Source organism: Octopus sinensis, linkage group LG25 (assembly GCF_006345805.1).
Source record: "Octopus sinensis linkage group LG25, ASM634580v1, whole genome shotgun sequence".
NCBI lineage: Eukaryota > Metazoa > Mollusca > Cephalopoda > Octopoda > Octopodidae > Octopus > Octopus sinensis.
Genome location: NC_043021.1, coordinates 19000575 through 19017018, shown reverse-complemented (window position 1 = coordinate 19017018; position 16444 = coordinate 19000575). Strand labels below are relative to the sequence as shown.

General features: G+C 39.5%; 1 protein-coding gene across 4 annotated transcripts in view; it reads right to left on the bottom strand.

Moving 5' to 3' along the window:
* Window positions 1-16444, bottom strand: part of LOC115224309 (calcium-independent protein kinase C) — a 236711-nt gene that overhangs the window by 35774 nt on the left and 184493 nt on the right. For 2 of the 4 annotated variants that reach the window (XM_036513225.1, XM_029795154.2), the window contains exons 6-10: window positions 13606-13688; window positions 12781-12919; window positions 11212-11342; window positions 8576-8654; window positions 5500-5529 (exon numbers count right to left, since the gene is read on the bottom strand). In XM_036513225.1, the coding sequence (XP_036369118.1) occupies window positions 5500-5529; window positions 8576-8654; window positions 11212-11342; window positions 12781-12919; window positions 13606-13688 (462 nt within the window). The remainder of the gene's footprint in view (window positions 1-5499; window positions 5530-8575; window positions 8655-11211; window positions 11343-12780; window positions 12920-13605; window positions 13689-16444) is intronic. The other 2 variants (XM_036513226.1, XM_029795155.2) reach the window with 1 other exon arrangement.

Here is a 16444-nt window from a genome sequence, read left to right as displayed (position 1 = left end):
AAGGGTAATGAAATTTTGAGTGGGTATAACTGGCTTCCACAGTAAAAGGGTAAAAAAAAGGATATATCAGATCCTAAGTCTTGAATACACCATCATAATTATCATCATCATCATCATCATCGTCGTCGTTGTCGTTTAACATCCGCTTTCCATGCTAGCATGGGTTGGACGATTTGACTGAGGTCTGGCGAACCAGATGGCTGCACCAGACTCCAATCTTGATCTGGCAGTGTTTCTACAGCTGGATGCCCTTCCTAACGCCAACCACTCCAAGAGCGTAGTGGGTGCTTTTACGTGCCACCGGCACGAGGGCCAGTCAGGTGGTACTGGCAACAGCCACGCTCAAATGGTGCTTTTTATGTGCCACCTGCACAGGAGCCAGTCCAGCGACACTGGCAACGACCTCGCTTGAATGTTTTTTCCACGTGCCACCAGCACAAGTGCTAGTAAGGTGACGCAAGTCTGAATAAATTGTGGGATGGTTTCAACTGAAATACCATTGATCACAGGACTACTTTGTCACAGCTACTCTAGGACTAAACAACAAAAGGTTATCCATCTTCACACATCCCCGTATTACATAACATTCCCACCTTCCAAATATAGACTAACTGGTCAGTTGCTCTGTTGATTTTTATGCTATCACTGGCAGCAAATGTCCTTCACCTTTCATCTGCCTGCTACACCTAAGGCGGCGAGCTAGCAGAAGCGTTAGCATGCCGGGCGAAATGCGTAGCTGTATTTCGTCTGCCGTTACGTTGTGAGTTCAAATTCTGCCGAGGTCGACTTTGCCTTTCATCCTTTCGGGGTCGATAAATTAAGTACCAGTTACGCACTGGAGTCGATGTAATTGACTTAATCCGTTCGTCTGTCCTTGTTTGTCCCCTCTATGTTTAGCCCCTTGGGGGCAATAAAGAAATATACACCTAAGCAAGTGACCAAATTCATCTGCAAAACCTTCCCATCTCTCACAAACACACCTAAAGTTCACAATTCCCAAATCACACAAATGGTTCAGAAGCAACTGTGCTGAAGCAATCCAGGTGAAGGGTAAGGCCTATAACACCTGGATAATATCACCATCACACCTACTAACTAGTTACGTTATTTTTATTATCAACTGTTGCAGCTTCTTCAAGACTACTAACCAAGAAGTGCGAAAGATGCCTTCATGCATTGTGCAGCTTGCAAGGTTAACCTTATAAACTGTAGCTAGATTCTCCGGCCCCTCTGCAATCTCTTCATCATTTTCTCACACTCCTCAATCATACACAGAAAAAACTTCATATATGACCCACTTTGCATCCAACTCCTTATAAACACAAAAAACCTATTTGACTCTTTCTACTTTCCACCACCTCAACAACACATATGCAGCAAGTGTGGAAACCCATCTGGTTGTTTCAGACCAGCAAAGCCACTTGCCCTGACATTGTCTCTTCCAACAGCCTCAAACAGTTCCCTCTTCAGATATCTCCTAACTCTACCACAAAACTCTTCAATCTCTTTTTCTCTCCCTCATCATCATCATCATTTAACTTCCATTGTCCATGTTGGCACAGGTTGGACAGTTTGACCAGGGCTGGCGAACTGGAAGGCTACACCAGCCACCAGTCTGATTTGGCATGGTTTCTACAGCTGGATGGCCTTAAATTTCAATCTCAGGAAACATGCTACAGTGGGTTTCATCTCAAAATGATAAATGGTAACCTCTCTCACTCCGTCAATCATTGATCCATCACCCCTATTCCCAACATCTCAAAAATAAAGGAAACAGTTTAACAAACAACTTCTCCAACATCTTAAGTCCATCTATTTTCTCTGAGCTTCAACACTTTCTGTTCATGCATGTCACTCACACCTTTCAAGAATTTCAAAGAGCTCGATGGTAAATCGTTAGTTACTACATCTCTTCCTGTACATTAATGTGTCTGTTGTCACTTCTAATTACACATACTCTTATGCAGACCAAACTACTCATTCTTGTTCTTTCTCCTTCAACACACACACACACACAGATATCATCCAAATGACACCTAATAAATATTGCACATCAAACCTGTACCTATTCCATGAACAAAAACCCAATAACACCCTCCAATGGGGTGATGACAGAGCTAGTAATATAAGCAAAGAAGTTAAACTGAAGATAATATATATATATATTTATATCAAAATAAGCAACAAGGATATCCAGAGGTAATGCAGTACGATTGTTTCATGCAACTCCATTTAATTGAACAATGTAATCATTACATCAATTTAAAATGCAGATTGATGTAATAATTACATTGTTCAATTAAATGGAGTCGCATGAAACGATCGTACTGCATTACCTCAGGATATCCTTGTTGCTTATTTTGATTTTAATCACCTTACTTTGAAATTGTATGGATAATACTGTACTAAATTCTGGTGCCTCAACTTAGGTACCATATTCATCTGAATCTAAAGATTTACTATATATATATATATATATATATATATATATATATATAATTAAAATTAATCAAAGGACATACTAAGTATGTCTACTTGCTTGAAATAACAGTCAAAACTCTTATTAATTTTAATCCCTCGACTATTTAATGCTATTTTTGGGCCTGCTATCGCCTGTGTCATTGATTCTGTTATTATCATTTTTAAAATAGTTACATTGGATAATAATAGAATTAATGACACCTTCATAAATTAATTTTGGTGAATTACATATTTATATATGTATACACACATATATATATATATATATATATATATATATATATATATATATCAGGTGTACTATGACAGAGTGCAATGAATTTCTTTATAAAATTCTTCGTTTCTTTCTTTCGGCTTGTCTGAATAATTAAATTGAAAAGTGCTAAAAAAAATTGTGAAAATAGTGCTTGTTTGGTCAGAGTAAAAGAAAAAAAAAAGAAAGAAAAAATTTTGAAAATTGAAATTAAAAATATAATATAAAGAAAGGTTCAAATTCTGAAATAGCATACTAAGTCTGAAAAAGAGTTTTGGCAAAAAAAAAAAAATTATAATATGAAAAAATATAAGAAAAAAAGAAACTAACTAGATATATATATATATATATATATATATATAACACACACACATATATAACTAAAAGCTAAGTGATGTAAATGTGTATACATTCATACATATACATATATACACACATATATGTACATGCATATACACACACACACACATATATATATATATACATACACACACATGTATACACACACATACACACATACATACATACAGACACATAGATATATATGATATTAATCAGTTATACATTTGTAAATGATATAATTTGAAAGTGAAACTACGCAAATTAAAATGAATTAGAAATTAAATAGTTTAATAGATGTAGTGTCTGCTGCGTTACTGAAGCTGGGAGCCAGAAGAATTGTGCACAAAATGGAGGGAATTTCCTCTGGTAAAAGCTCTCTAAGAAACAGATGACAAAGGACCACGACATCTGGCACTTGGCTGTACTCAAGACCCCGTCCCCTGCAGCAGAAGTGTTAAGACTGATCCTTCTCATGATCATCATCATTGTTTAGCATCCGCTTTCCATGCTAGCATGGGTTGGACGGTTCAACTGGGGTCTGGGAAGCCAGAAGGCTGCACTAGGCCCAGTCTGATCTGGCAATGTTTCTACGGCTGGATGCCCTTCCTAACGCCAACAACGGCACAGGTGCCAGACGAGGCTGGCAAACGACCATGATCGGATGGTGCTTTTTACGTTCCACTGGCACGGAGGCCAGGCGAGGCTGGCAACAGCCACGATCGGATGGTGCTTTTTACATGCCACTGGCACAGAGGCAGTCAGGGCGGCGCTGGCAATGGCCACGTTCGGATTGTATTCTGGTTGTATAAAGCACCCATAATGGTACCACATAAAAGCAGTGCCACGTAAAAGCACCCAGGACACTCTGTAAAGTGGTTGGCATTAGGAAAGGCAACCAGTCGTAGGAACCATGCCAAATCAGACTGGAGTCTGGTGCAGCTTGACAGCTCTGGTCACACCATCCAACCCATGCAAGCATGGACAATGGGCGTTAAATGATGATGATGATGATTGACCCTTTGCCTCTCCAAAGCATCTTCATAATTTTGTCCAAACATCCAAGCCTGTTTTCAGACTTTTAATTAGCCCTTGTTTCATACGTTCTGAGTAAAAAAAATATATTTCTTTATTACCCACAAGGGGCTAAACATAGATGGGACAAGCAAGGACAGACAAAGGGATTAAGTCAATTACATTAACCCCAGTGTGTAACTGGTACTTACTTAATCGACCCCGAAAGGATGAAAGGCAAAGTCAACCTTGGCGGAATTTGAACTCAGAACGTAAAGAGAGACTAAATACCTATTTCTTTACTACCCACAAGGGGCTAAACACAGAGAGGACAAACAAGAACAGACAAACGGATTAAGTCGATTATATCGACCCCAGTGCGTAACTGGTACTTATTTAATCAACCCCGAAAGGATGAAAGGCAAAGTCGACCTCGGCAGAATTCTTTTAGTTTTTGATATTTTTCTTTTCTTTTTGAGGATTTTATGGACCAGGTCATTGAAATTAATTTTGGAAAAATATGGCACTGCGCAATGTACCAAAGTAGTGAAATTGTTCTATCAAAATAAGGGGTCTATCATTCGAACCCAGAGAGCATGTCATTGGCACTTTCAAGTGAGATATATGTATACACATATGTATGTGTGTACACACACAAACAAACATGCACACCCTTGTGTGTGTATTCGTATCTAGACATACGTAATATCTATCTATCTATCTATATACACACACATGCACACAAACATACATACATGTATGCATACTCATATACGCCCATACATGCTCATGCATTCATACTTCTGTTTAAAAAAAAGTATATCTATGTGTGTGAGTGCATATATATATATACTAGCAGTATCGCCCGGCGTTGCTCAGGTTTGTAAGGGAAATAATTATAAAGCATTTTTAGAGAGTTATAGCCAAAAAATAGCAAAAAAATGGAAAAAAATGATGGTAAATTTTTTTTGAGATTTAAAAAAGGTGGAGTTGCGTCCCCTAGACAGTTTGTGGTTCGTGTTTCTGATTCTCGACCCCATGTCGAATTTATGGATTTTTTTCAGAACTGGGGGAACTTTTCAAAATTTTCGCTGTGTTAGTTTTGAATTATGACATTGGGCTATGTGTGTGTCAAGTTTCATCAGAATCGGTTGAAAGCCGTGGTCAGGGTGAGGGTACAAGCAAACAGACACACAGAAACACGCACAGACAAACTGCCGTTTATATATAGAGAGATATATATATATATGAATAAGTGTATATATATATCCGTGTGTGTGTGTGTATAAATACATACATACATATATATATATATATATATATACACACATACATATATGACTATATATAAAGAAATGAAGTGAGAAGGTGTAAGAGAAAACAAACCATGTTAACAGGTAAAAAGAATTTACCTCGTCTTTGAAATTTCAACCGATGATTACCTTTTGGGGAAAGAGAGAGAGAGAGAGAGAAAGAGAAAGAAGAGAGAGAGAGGAGAGAGTGAGAGGTGGGGGTGGGACAAGAGAAAGAGAAAGAAGCAAAGAGGAGAGAACATTAGAAACATTCTGAGAAGAGATTTGAAACATTAAAAAACAAACATCACAGCTGAAAGAAGAAGCATCAGAAAGTAATAGCAAATTATTATTATTATTACTATTATCATTATTATTACTATTATTATTATTATCATTATTATTACTATTATTATTATTATTACTATTATTATCATTATTATTACTATTATCATTATTATTACTGTTATTATTATTATCATTATTATTACTATTATTATTATTATTATTATTACTATTATTACTATTATTATTATAGGTCCTGGAGGATTGTGTTTTTTTTGTTCTTTTTGGCAATGCTACTGGAGTGCGGGGGGGGGGCAACGCTGGTTCGAGATAAACTCATTACAGGCATGGAAGTGCTGTCAGCCGGGCTTACTTGACCAAGACGCATGCAGAGTGACGAAACTGTCCTGCATGCTCTCATCCAGGGCCTGAGCGGTGTTGACTTGTGGGCTTATGTCAAACACCCACTGTTGCTTGTCGAGCGGATCTGGCTATCAGCTAAGTCCATATTGAAGATTGCCCTGCTGTCTTCCTTTGGCCAGGAAGGGCAGGCAATGTTGCTTTGTCTGGTCCTGAGTAAAAGAAGTTGCGTGAGAACCGAAGACGGATACTTTCCTCATTGGCCAAGCCCTGAACGACTTTTTCAAGTTTCACTTGCAAAGGTAAGTGAAGGTAGACAGAGAAGTGCTGCCCCCTAACAACTTTGTTGAAAGGTGGGTGATTGTAACATCTGTGTGAATGGGCCTACCCTAAACATGTACCTTTAGATGTTGTGAGAGGGCACTTGCCCTAGTGGTCAAGGCCTCTGTAGTTTTATGGGGTTTTCACAAACAGCCCTAGGTAGTCTTCCGCTTTGGGGGATTATTCTTTGTTAAAATTTATATTTTTCTAGTTTTTTTACCTTTTACCCACTTTTTATGAAACCCTACATTGTATTGTCCTGTACCATCCCCAATGTTTTTTTCTGAACCCTTAGTGGTTAATAAACATTATTATTATTATGTTATCATTATCATCATCATCAGTAGTAGTAGTAGTAGGTGGTGGTATTGTAGCAAGCTGGTAGAAACAGCATGCTAGACATAATGTTTAGCAGCATTTTTCTCGGTGTCAGTTCTGAGTTCAAACTCTGCAAAGGTCGACTTTGCTTTTCATCCTTTCAGGGTTCATAAGATAAGTACCAGTAGAATACTGGGGTTGACATGATTGACTTACCCCTCCCCAGAAATTTCTGGCCTTGTGCCAAAATTTGAAATTATGATTATTATTATTATTGAGTGAGAGAGCAATGCATGCCATCAAAGTGACACTGGGGTATATATATAAGAAGCCCAGTATACCCATCATGACTACCCGTCTGATAAGGGTACACCAGGCACATGCATCACAACCATGAGTGTGACATGAAGATTTCATATCAGCACATGACATTACAGGTTAGGATTTTGTTCTGGTTGAGTAGCCCTTCCTGCTCAAAAGGTCCCTGAATAAGGTTTGTTTAAGGATGATGAACGAAATACCAATATTTCCAAAGCTAATTTATCCAAACCCTGAAGAATTCCTCTCGATACTTGGCTATGATGCTTATAACCAGAGATGCACATATCATCAACCACTAAGGGACATGCTCAACTGGTTAAGGTCAAACAACTGACAAGCAAATTTGTGGTATGAAGCAGAATATTTGCTGTAGTCCATCTTTTTATTTGCTGTAGCCCCTTTTTATTATTATTATGAGCAGCCCTTGAGTGAGAGAGCAGTGCATGCCATCAAAGTGACACTGGGGTAAAATATACAAAGCCCAGTATACCCATCATGACTACCCGTCTGATGAGGGTACACTAGGCACATGCATCACAACCATATGTGCGTGACATGGTGATCTCATATCAAGATAAACAGCACATGTCCTTGCAGATGGGGCCCAGTTAGAATTTTCTTCTGGTTGAGTAACCCATCCCGCTCAAAAGGTCCCTAAATAACAATTGTTTAAGGATGTTGAACAAAACACCCATGTTTCCAGGGGTGAATTATTCAAACCCCAAAGAATCCCTCTCAACACATGGCTATGATGCTCCCCCACTACTTCTACTTGTGGTCAGAGATGCACATATCATTAGCTACAAAGGGACATGCTCAACTTGTTAAGGTCAAACAACTGACAAGCAAATCTGTGGTATTGAGCAGAATATTTGCTGTAGCCCATCTTTTATACCAAGACAAAACAATGTACATGATAACACTTCCAATCAGTTCAGATCAGAAGCCACGAGAGCCACTGCCTGGTACTGCATCAGGGCATTTATTATTATTATTATTATTATTATTATTATCATCATTTATTTATTTATTTATTTGTACTAGTAGTAGCAAAAAACAACAACGCTTTCGCAGTTGGTCAATATTGGAGGGAGACCTTCAACTGTGACATAAAACAGTCATGCTCTGTTTATCCCCCACTGTGTGTGCATGTATGTATGCATGTGTGTGTGAGGGGCAGAGAGAGAGACAGAGAGAGAGAGATAGATTCACACACAGAGACGCTATTATTAGCTGCATTTCAGTACATCGTATAGAAAGAAGGAAGGAAGGTATGAAGGAAGGGAGAAAGAGAAGGAAAGAGGTCATAAAGAAAGGAAGAAAGACAGAAACACAGGAGATGGTATTTTGTAGTGTTAGTATTTCTAGTTAGTATATATGTAGTACAATTAGTATTAACAGTTAGTAAAACTTATGTAGTAGTAGTAGTAGTATTAGTAGTAATAATTAGCGTGGTATAGGTCATAGTATTAATATCAATATTCGATGTAGTATATGAAGTGGTGTTAGCGTTAATAGTTAGTGTGGTAAAAGTAGTAGTATTAGTGGTATTAGATGTAGTAGTAAACCTGTAACAGTAGGAGATACATACCAGGAATCATTGGTATGTGAGAAGATCTTGACCGCTCATGACCCCGGGCATCTTTGCTGGGCGATTCACTTATGGGAACCTACACGATAACAAAAACAAACAGATGAACAGATTAAAAAGGAAACAAATTAATTAACGTGAGGTATATTTGCCGTTTAAATATGGCTAACCCCTAAGGGTGGACGCTACTGTAGTTTGTAGCCCCAGGAGGACACCTCCTCCAGCTGGCTTTCGACACACTTTCTGTGCCCTATCAGTGTTTGCGAAGGGAAGCCATCCTTCCCGTCTCCAACTTATGATACACACAGACTCGAGTTTCTGGGTATTGACCCGTCATCGGCGTGTGACAATCACAGTTGTTGATGAAAAGTAGGTTCCCTTCACAAACACTTATCCCTTTTCCAGTATCGTAAAGACACTGATATCGGAAAGGTGTAATCAAGCAATAATAAATCTTAGAGCGAGTTATAAACAGTAGCTGCAACACATCGTGACGTATATTTGCCATTTAAATATTAATTAACATTTGCATTTATGTGTTTAGATGGGTTTGATGGATCCCCTGCTCCATCATTGTCATATAACATTTGTTTTCCATTCTGGCATTGCACCAGGCTCCAGTTGTCTGTTTTAGCTTGTTTCAACAGCTGGATGCTCTTCCTAATACCAACAACTTTATGGTGTCTACCAAGTGTTTATAGCAGGCATGTGTGTGTGTATATATTTATATGTATCTTTTATCTCTTACTTGTTTCAGTCATTTGACTGAGGCCAAGCTGGGGCACAGCCTTGAAGGGTTTTAGTCGAACAAATCAACCCCAAGACTTATTATTTAAGCCTTGTACTTATTCTGTTGGTCTCTTTTGCCAAACCACTAAGCTATAGGGATGTAAACACACTTAACACCAGTTGTCAAGCAATAATCAACGACGAAAAATAGACACAAAGACATATACACACATATACGACAGGCTTCTTTCAGTTTCCACCTACCAAATCCATTAGCAAGGCTTTGGTAGGCTCAAGGCTATAATAGAAGACATTTGCCCAGGGTGCCACACAGTGGGACAGAACCTGGGAACAATGTGGTTGGAAGCAAACTTCCTACCACTCACCCATACATATATTGGTCTTGGTTCCCAGCAACGCATTGTGTCCTTGAGCAAGACACTTTATTTCACATTGCTCCAGTCCACTCAGCTCGCAAAAATGAGTAGTATTTGTATTTCAAAGGGCCAGCCTTTTTGCACTCTTGTGTCATGTTGAATCTCCCTGAGAGCTACATTAAGGGCACATGTGTCTGTGGAGTGCTCATCCACATGTACATTACTCTCATGAGCAGGCTGTTCGTTGAAGCCCTGGTCAACAACCACTGAGTGAAACCCTTGGCAATACAACCAACAGAATGCCAGTTATGTGTGTATATTGAAGGCATGTGGCTTAGTGGTTAGGGGCATTCAGCTCATGATCGTAAGGTCATGAGTTCAATTCCCGGAGGTGTGTTGTGTCCTTGAGCAAGACACTTTATTTCACATTGCTCCAGTCCACTCAGCTGGCAAAAATGAGTTGTACTTGTATTTCAAAGGGCCAGCCTTGTCACACTCTGTGTCACGCTGAATTTCCCAGAGAACTACATTAAGGGTACACGTGTTTGTGGAGTGCTCAGTTACTTGCATGTTAATTTCACAAGCAAGCTGTTCCGTTGATCGTATCAGCTGGGACCCTCGTCGTCACAACAGACAGAGTGCTCCTGTATGTGTGTATATATATAGGCGTAGGAGTGGCTGTGTGGTAAGTAGCTTGCTTACAAACCACATGGCTCCGGGTTCAGTCCCACTGCGTGGCACCTTGGGCAAGTATCTTCTACTATAGCCTCGGGCCAACCAAAGCCTTGTGAGTGGATTTGGTAGACGGAGACTGAAAGAAACCCGTCGTATATATGTAAATATATATGTATATATATGTTTGTGCGTCTGTGTTTGTCCCCCCAACATCGCTTGACAACCGATGCTGGTGTGTTTATGTCTCCGTAACTTAGCGGTTCGGCAAAAGACACCGATAGAATAAGTACTAGGTTTACAAAGAATAAGTTCTGGGGTCGATTTGCTCGACTAAAGGCGGTGCTCCAGCATGGCCACAGTCAAATGGCTGAAACAAGTAAGAGTAAAGAGTATATATATATATATTTCTGTGTGAGAAATATATGTATATTCTCACAGAATATATATTTCTCTCTCTCTCACACACACACACATATATATAGGGTAGTGTACCCAATTATTCATACTCAAGTGCTGGTTATTGCATGGCAATCTTGCAGTTGAGTGTTATATAGGGGCAGGGGTAAAAAGTGCTTTACCCTTAATTTATACGGCAAATAAGAAAACGGCTGATGTATGTCATTTTTGTATCCTCCCCATTTTCTTATTTGCTGTATATATATATATATATATATATATATATATATATATAATATATATATATATATATATATATACATACATACATACATATATATATATCTCAAGCATGATGTGTTTTAAGTATTAAACAGCATATAAATAATACACACACTCATATATTTATAAATACTTTCTTAATGGAATTCAGGTATTAAACAGAATATTTAGTATTACCTTTTTCGTCTTGTTCAATTTGTCACCGGAAATGCCCATCTGTGAAAGAGCCTGTGCCATCTCCCGAGTGTTAATTCCACAGTTGTTTGGTACATTTTTCTGGCACCGCTTGTGGGCATTCAACTTACAGGCTGGAAGTTGACAAAAGTAAGACACAAGAAAATTATGATAAACTTCTCTTAAAACAGAATCTGTAACACACACGCAAAAACCTACAAAATAACACCAACAAAGCATGCTGCCTTACCTCAATCGCAATTTGTTTAGAAAGTGTCATATATATTATACCGTGGTTTCAATTCCTGAACTAGGCGGTGTATTGTGTTCCTGAACACAAACATTTCATTTCTCATTGCTCTGCAATCACTTTGACATCTGACATGTGGGACACAGTTTCTACAGCTGGATGTCCTTCTTAACGCCAACCACTGTACAGATGGAGTTTTTTTACATGGCAACTGCTCCAAGGAACCACCACTACTTTATTATCTCCCCTTCACCATAGCTCTCCTGTGTGACCCTTCTGTCCAGCATTTGCTATGATAGATCGCTAGCCACCACATATTCTTTATTTTCTCTCCTTGTTTCTTTCTCTATTCCTTTCTGTGGAAGAGCATAGGCTCGAAACATTAAAGACTTTTTTCACTTCCTGAGTGTTATACTAATATATCTGTTTGTTGTCTACACCACCTGTCTTTGTCTTTTGTTTTTCTGTGAATTCTCCCTATGTGAATTCTCACTGACAAAAATCTTAAAGCGACGAAAATATTTTGACAAATTAAACTTAAATGTTGAAGTGAATCAAACGGCTTTTGTGAGTTTCTTAAATGGCTTACAAACACCTTCCACGCTGCAATTGTTTTCGTTTCAGCACACGATCTCAGATCAGGTCACTTGCTATGCAGGTACATCTCCGTAATATATATAGTTCAGATTTACAGAAAAAAAAAGATGAAGACAGGTGAGGGAACAACAAGCAGGTGTATCATTTTAACACTCAGAAAGAATGGAAGAGTTGTTGACGTTTCGAGCCTATGCTCTTCAACAGAAGGATTAGGAGGGAAAACATGGAAAGAGAAAAAATTGTGTAGGGATTAATGGTTCAACATGACACGGCTGGAAGAAAGAGGCAGAGGGAAAGGGAGATAATAACGGTGACCTGGCTGAACTAGGGTGTGCAAGCGTGTGTATGTGTATATGTGGGGATGCTTTGTGTGTGTATATATATATATATATATGCATGCATACACACACATGTAAATGAAATGGGGTATATGACTGTGGAGTTTACCCATGAAGCACTTCTACAGATCTTATCTGGAAATTGAAAAATCGGAAGCTTTTTCCGGGCAAAAAACTCCAGTTATCTGAAAATCCATAAAATGTCCATAAGGCATGTATAAAAACAAATATCTGAGAGAGAGAGAGAGAGAGAGAGAGTGTGTGTGTGAGAGAGAGAGAGAGAGGAGAGTGTGTGTGTGAGAGAGAGAATGAGAGAGAGAGAGAGGGAGAATAAGACAGAGAGAAAAAGAGTCTGTAGAATATGGAATGAGTAAAGCTGGTACTCACCGGCACATTGCAAGCCCTGTCTAAATATTCCATAGAGCAATGATCCACAATGGTCACAGAACGTGGGCCTCTTGTAGTTATGGACAGTGAAACGGTGTGGAACATTGATATTGAATCTGGCACCACTCACCTGAAGTGGCTGAAAAATAAGTAAATAATGAATGAGAGAGAGAGAGAGAGAGAGAGAGAGAGAGAGAGAGAGAGAGGTAGAAGAGACATACAGAGACAGAGAGAGAGAGAGGAAGGGAGAGACAGAGAGAGAAAAAGGAAGAGAGGGAGAGAGGGGAACAAGAGGTAGAAGAGAGAGAGAATGGAGAGAAGGGGAATCTAGTGGAAGAGAGAGTGAGAGAGAGAGAAGGGAAGAGAGGGGGAACTAGAGGTAGAAGTGAGAGTGAGAGGAAGGAAGAGAAACAGAAAGAGAGAGAGAGAAAGGAAGAGAGAGAGAGGCAGAGGTAGAAATGAGAGAGAGAGGAAGAGAAATAGAAAGAGAGAGAGAGAGAGAGAAAGGAAGGAAGAAAGAGAGGCAGAGGGAGAAAAAGGGAGAGAGGGGGAACTGATGCAAGTAGTTTGTTCCATGCTTCAGCAACTCTGAGTGTGAAAAAAATGGTTCCAAAAGTCATGGGATCTGGTGCTATATTTCTGGTAAGACAGCTGCAGGAGAAATACCTAGCCAAAGATAAGCCCCTGTGCCTGGCTTTTGTTGACATGGAGAAAGCCTTTGACAGGGTTCCCTGATTATCGGACATACAATGAAGACATACAAAAAGTGGGGGAGGAGTCTTCAAAGGGATAACACATGCTAGAATAATAAAAACAGTTACAAACCTCTTCAGAAGCAGCTTCCCGTGACCCCGGACATTTTGTTACAACTTGTTCGTGACACCGTTTATGTACAACGCAAGTGCATACTGCAAAGAAAGAGAAAACAGAGGGAGAGAATGAGAAACAATGTTTAGATAGATCTCTTCGAGTCAACAGTGAAGAACACAGAAGGAGGGGGCAGTCCATGGAGTGTGGAAAGGATTGGGTAATCATTAAAACCCCTCCTCACTATATTTACATATTTGTGACCTCATGCCAAATGGTAGAAATCCTCATCTTCTTCATCTTCTTCTTCTTCTTCTTCTTCTTCTTCTTATGTTTAAAAATGGTTGGCGTTAGGAAGGGCATCCAGCTGTAGAAACACTGCCAGATCAGACTGGAGCCTGGTGCAGCCTCCTGGCTTCCCAGACCCCAGTCGACCTGTCCAACCCATGCTAACATGGAAAACGGATATTAAACGATGATGATGATGATGTGACAAGCTGGCAGAATCGTTAGCACACTGGAAGAAATGTTTAGCAGTATTTTGCCCATTGCTATGCTCTGAGTTCAAATCTCGCTGAGGTTAACTATACCCTTTCATCCTTTCGGGGTCAATAAATTAAGTACCAGTGAAACACTGGGAGCGATGTAATCGACTAGTCTCCACCCACCAAATTTCAGGAAGGATTATTATTATTAAGCTAGCAGAATCATTAGCATGCTGGGCAAAAAAACTTAGAAACTTTTCATTCGTCTTCACATTCTGAGTTCAAATTCCTCCAAAGTCGACTTTGCTTTTCGGCCTCTCGGGGTTGATGAAATAAGTACCAGTTGAACACTGAGGATCAATGTAATCAACTTACCCCTCACCCGTAATATTTGGCCTTGCACCAAAATTTGAAACCATTAGTATTACTTTTAGAAAATCCATCTGCTGTCATCACCCATGCCATTGTGGTCTTGGGATGCCATCCTTAATGATGCGGCGACATGCTGTCAGGCTGTCGCACCTACAGAAATATTTAAATCACTGCGATGATGTGGACAAGAATGACGCCAAAAATAAGGGTGAACTGGTGTGGGCATCTTTTGTGCAACACATTTTTCTGCAGCTCATCTCATTGATAGGCGCAGGAGTGGCAACAGGCGCAGGAGTGGCTGTGTGGTAAGTAGCTTGCTAACCAACCACATGGTTCCGGGTTCAGTCCCACTGCATGGCATCTTGGGCAAGTGTCTTCTGCTATAGCCCCGGGCCGACCAATGCCTTGTGAGTGGATTTGGTAGACGGAAACTGAAAAGAAGCCTGTCGTATATATGTATATATATATATATATATATATATATATATATATATATATGTGTGTGTATGTGTGTGTGTTTGTGTTTGTCCCCCTAGCATTGCTTGACAACCGATGCTGGTGTGTTTACGTCCCTGTCACTTAGCGGTTCAGCAAAAGAGACCGATAGAATAAGTACTGGGCTTACGAAGAATAAGTCCCGGGGTCAAATTGCTCGACTAAAGGCGGTGCTCCAGCATGGCCGCAGTCAAATGACTGAAACAGGTAAAAGAGAGTAAAAGAGAAAAGAGAGCTGCAGTCATGGGTCAAACGTAAACCAAGGTTGGACGTTTGGCAACTAGAATGTTGCCGGGCGCTCACCGCGTTGTACCAGCTGCCCAAAACTATTAGCAGGAAAACAACCCAAGATTTCTATAGGGGGCTAGTTGAGGGTATGAGTGGTGATGGTCTAGGATTGAATCTAGGCATCTGAGTAGTCTCTTCCAGAGGACATTTGGGTTGAAGATCATGGACAATTTCCAAAAGTCTTTGGCTTGGCAGTGCTACAGAAGGGAATTGCTTGTTCAAGACAATCTCTTCGGGCATAGAGGCACAAACAGCTGAACCTGCTTGCAGGGGTTGAAACCGTCCTGCATGCAATAATTCAGTGTCTGTCCATTAGAGAGTTGTGGTGTTGTGTGGGGCAGCTGTTGTCAAGTGTAAGACAAATTCAGCTGTCTGCTGAGTATATAGTGAAGGTCAACGCACCAGCTTCCCTTAGCAGAGAAGGAAGGCAGATCTTTCTCTGCTTAGTGACTGTGGCAAAAGGGGCTGTGTGGTGGACTGGTCTGAAAGGTTTGAGGACAGGCACTTTCCTGTCTGGCCAAGCCCTCATCAATTTCTTTATCATTTAAAGAGGAAGGTGAGGGCAGAGAGGGAGATGCTACCTTCTAGTGTGTTTATCAATTTCTTTATTGCCCACAAGGGGCTATACACAGAGGGAACAAACAAGGACAGACAAAGGGATTAAGTCGATTACACCGATTAAGTCGATTAAGTCGATTAGTATGTAACCAATAAAAGAAACCATTATTATTATTATTATTATTATTATTATTATTATTATCATTATTGTTATCATTATTGTTATCATTATTATTATCATTATTATTATTATTATTATTATCATTGTTATTATTATAATTATTATTATTATTATTATTATTATTCAGGCGGTGAGCTGGCAGAATCGTTAGCACGCCAGGAAAAATGCTTAGTTGCATTTCGCACATCTTTACATTGTGAGTTCAAATACTGCTGAGGTCGACTTTACCTTTCATCCTTTCGGGGTGGATAAATTAAGTACCAGTGAAAGACAGGGGTCGATGTAATCGACTAGTACCCTCCCCCCAAATTATATGTCCTAATAAAAAACCAAAATGGCTTTACTATATCTATTTACTTAACTCTCACTTTGTGTATATACATACACATATACATACACACCTGCATATATATATATATATATATATACATACACACATGCATATATAAATATATACATACACACACACATGCATATA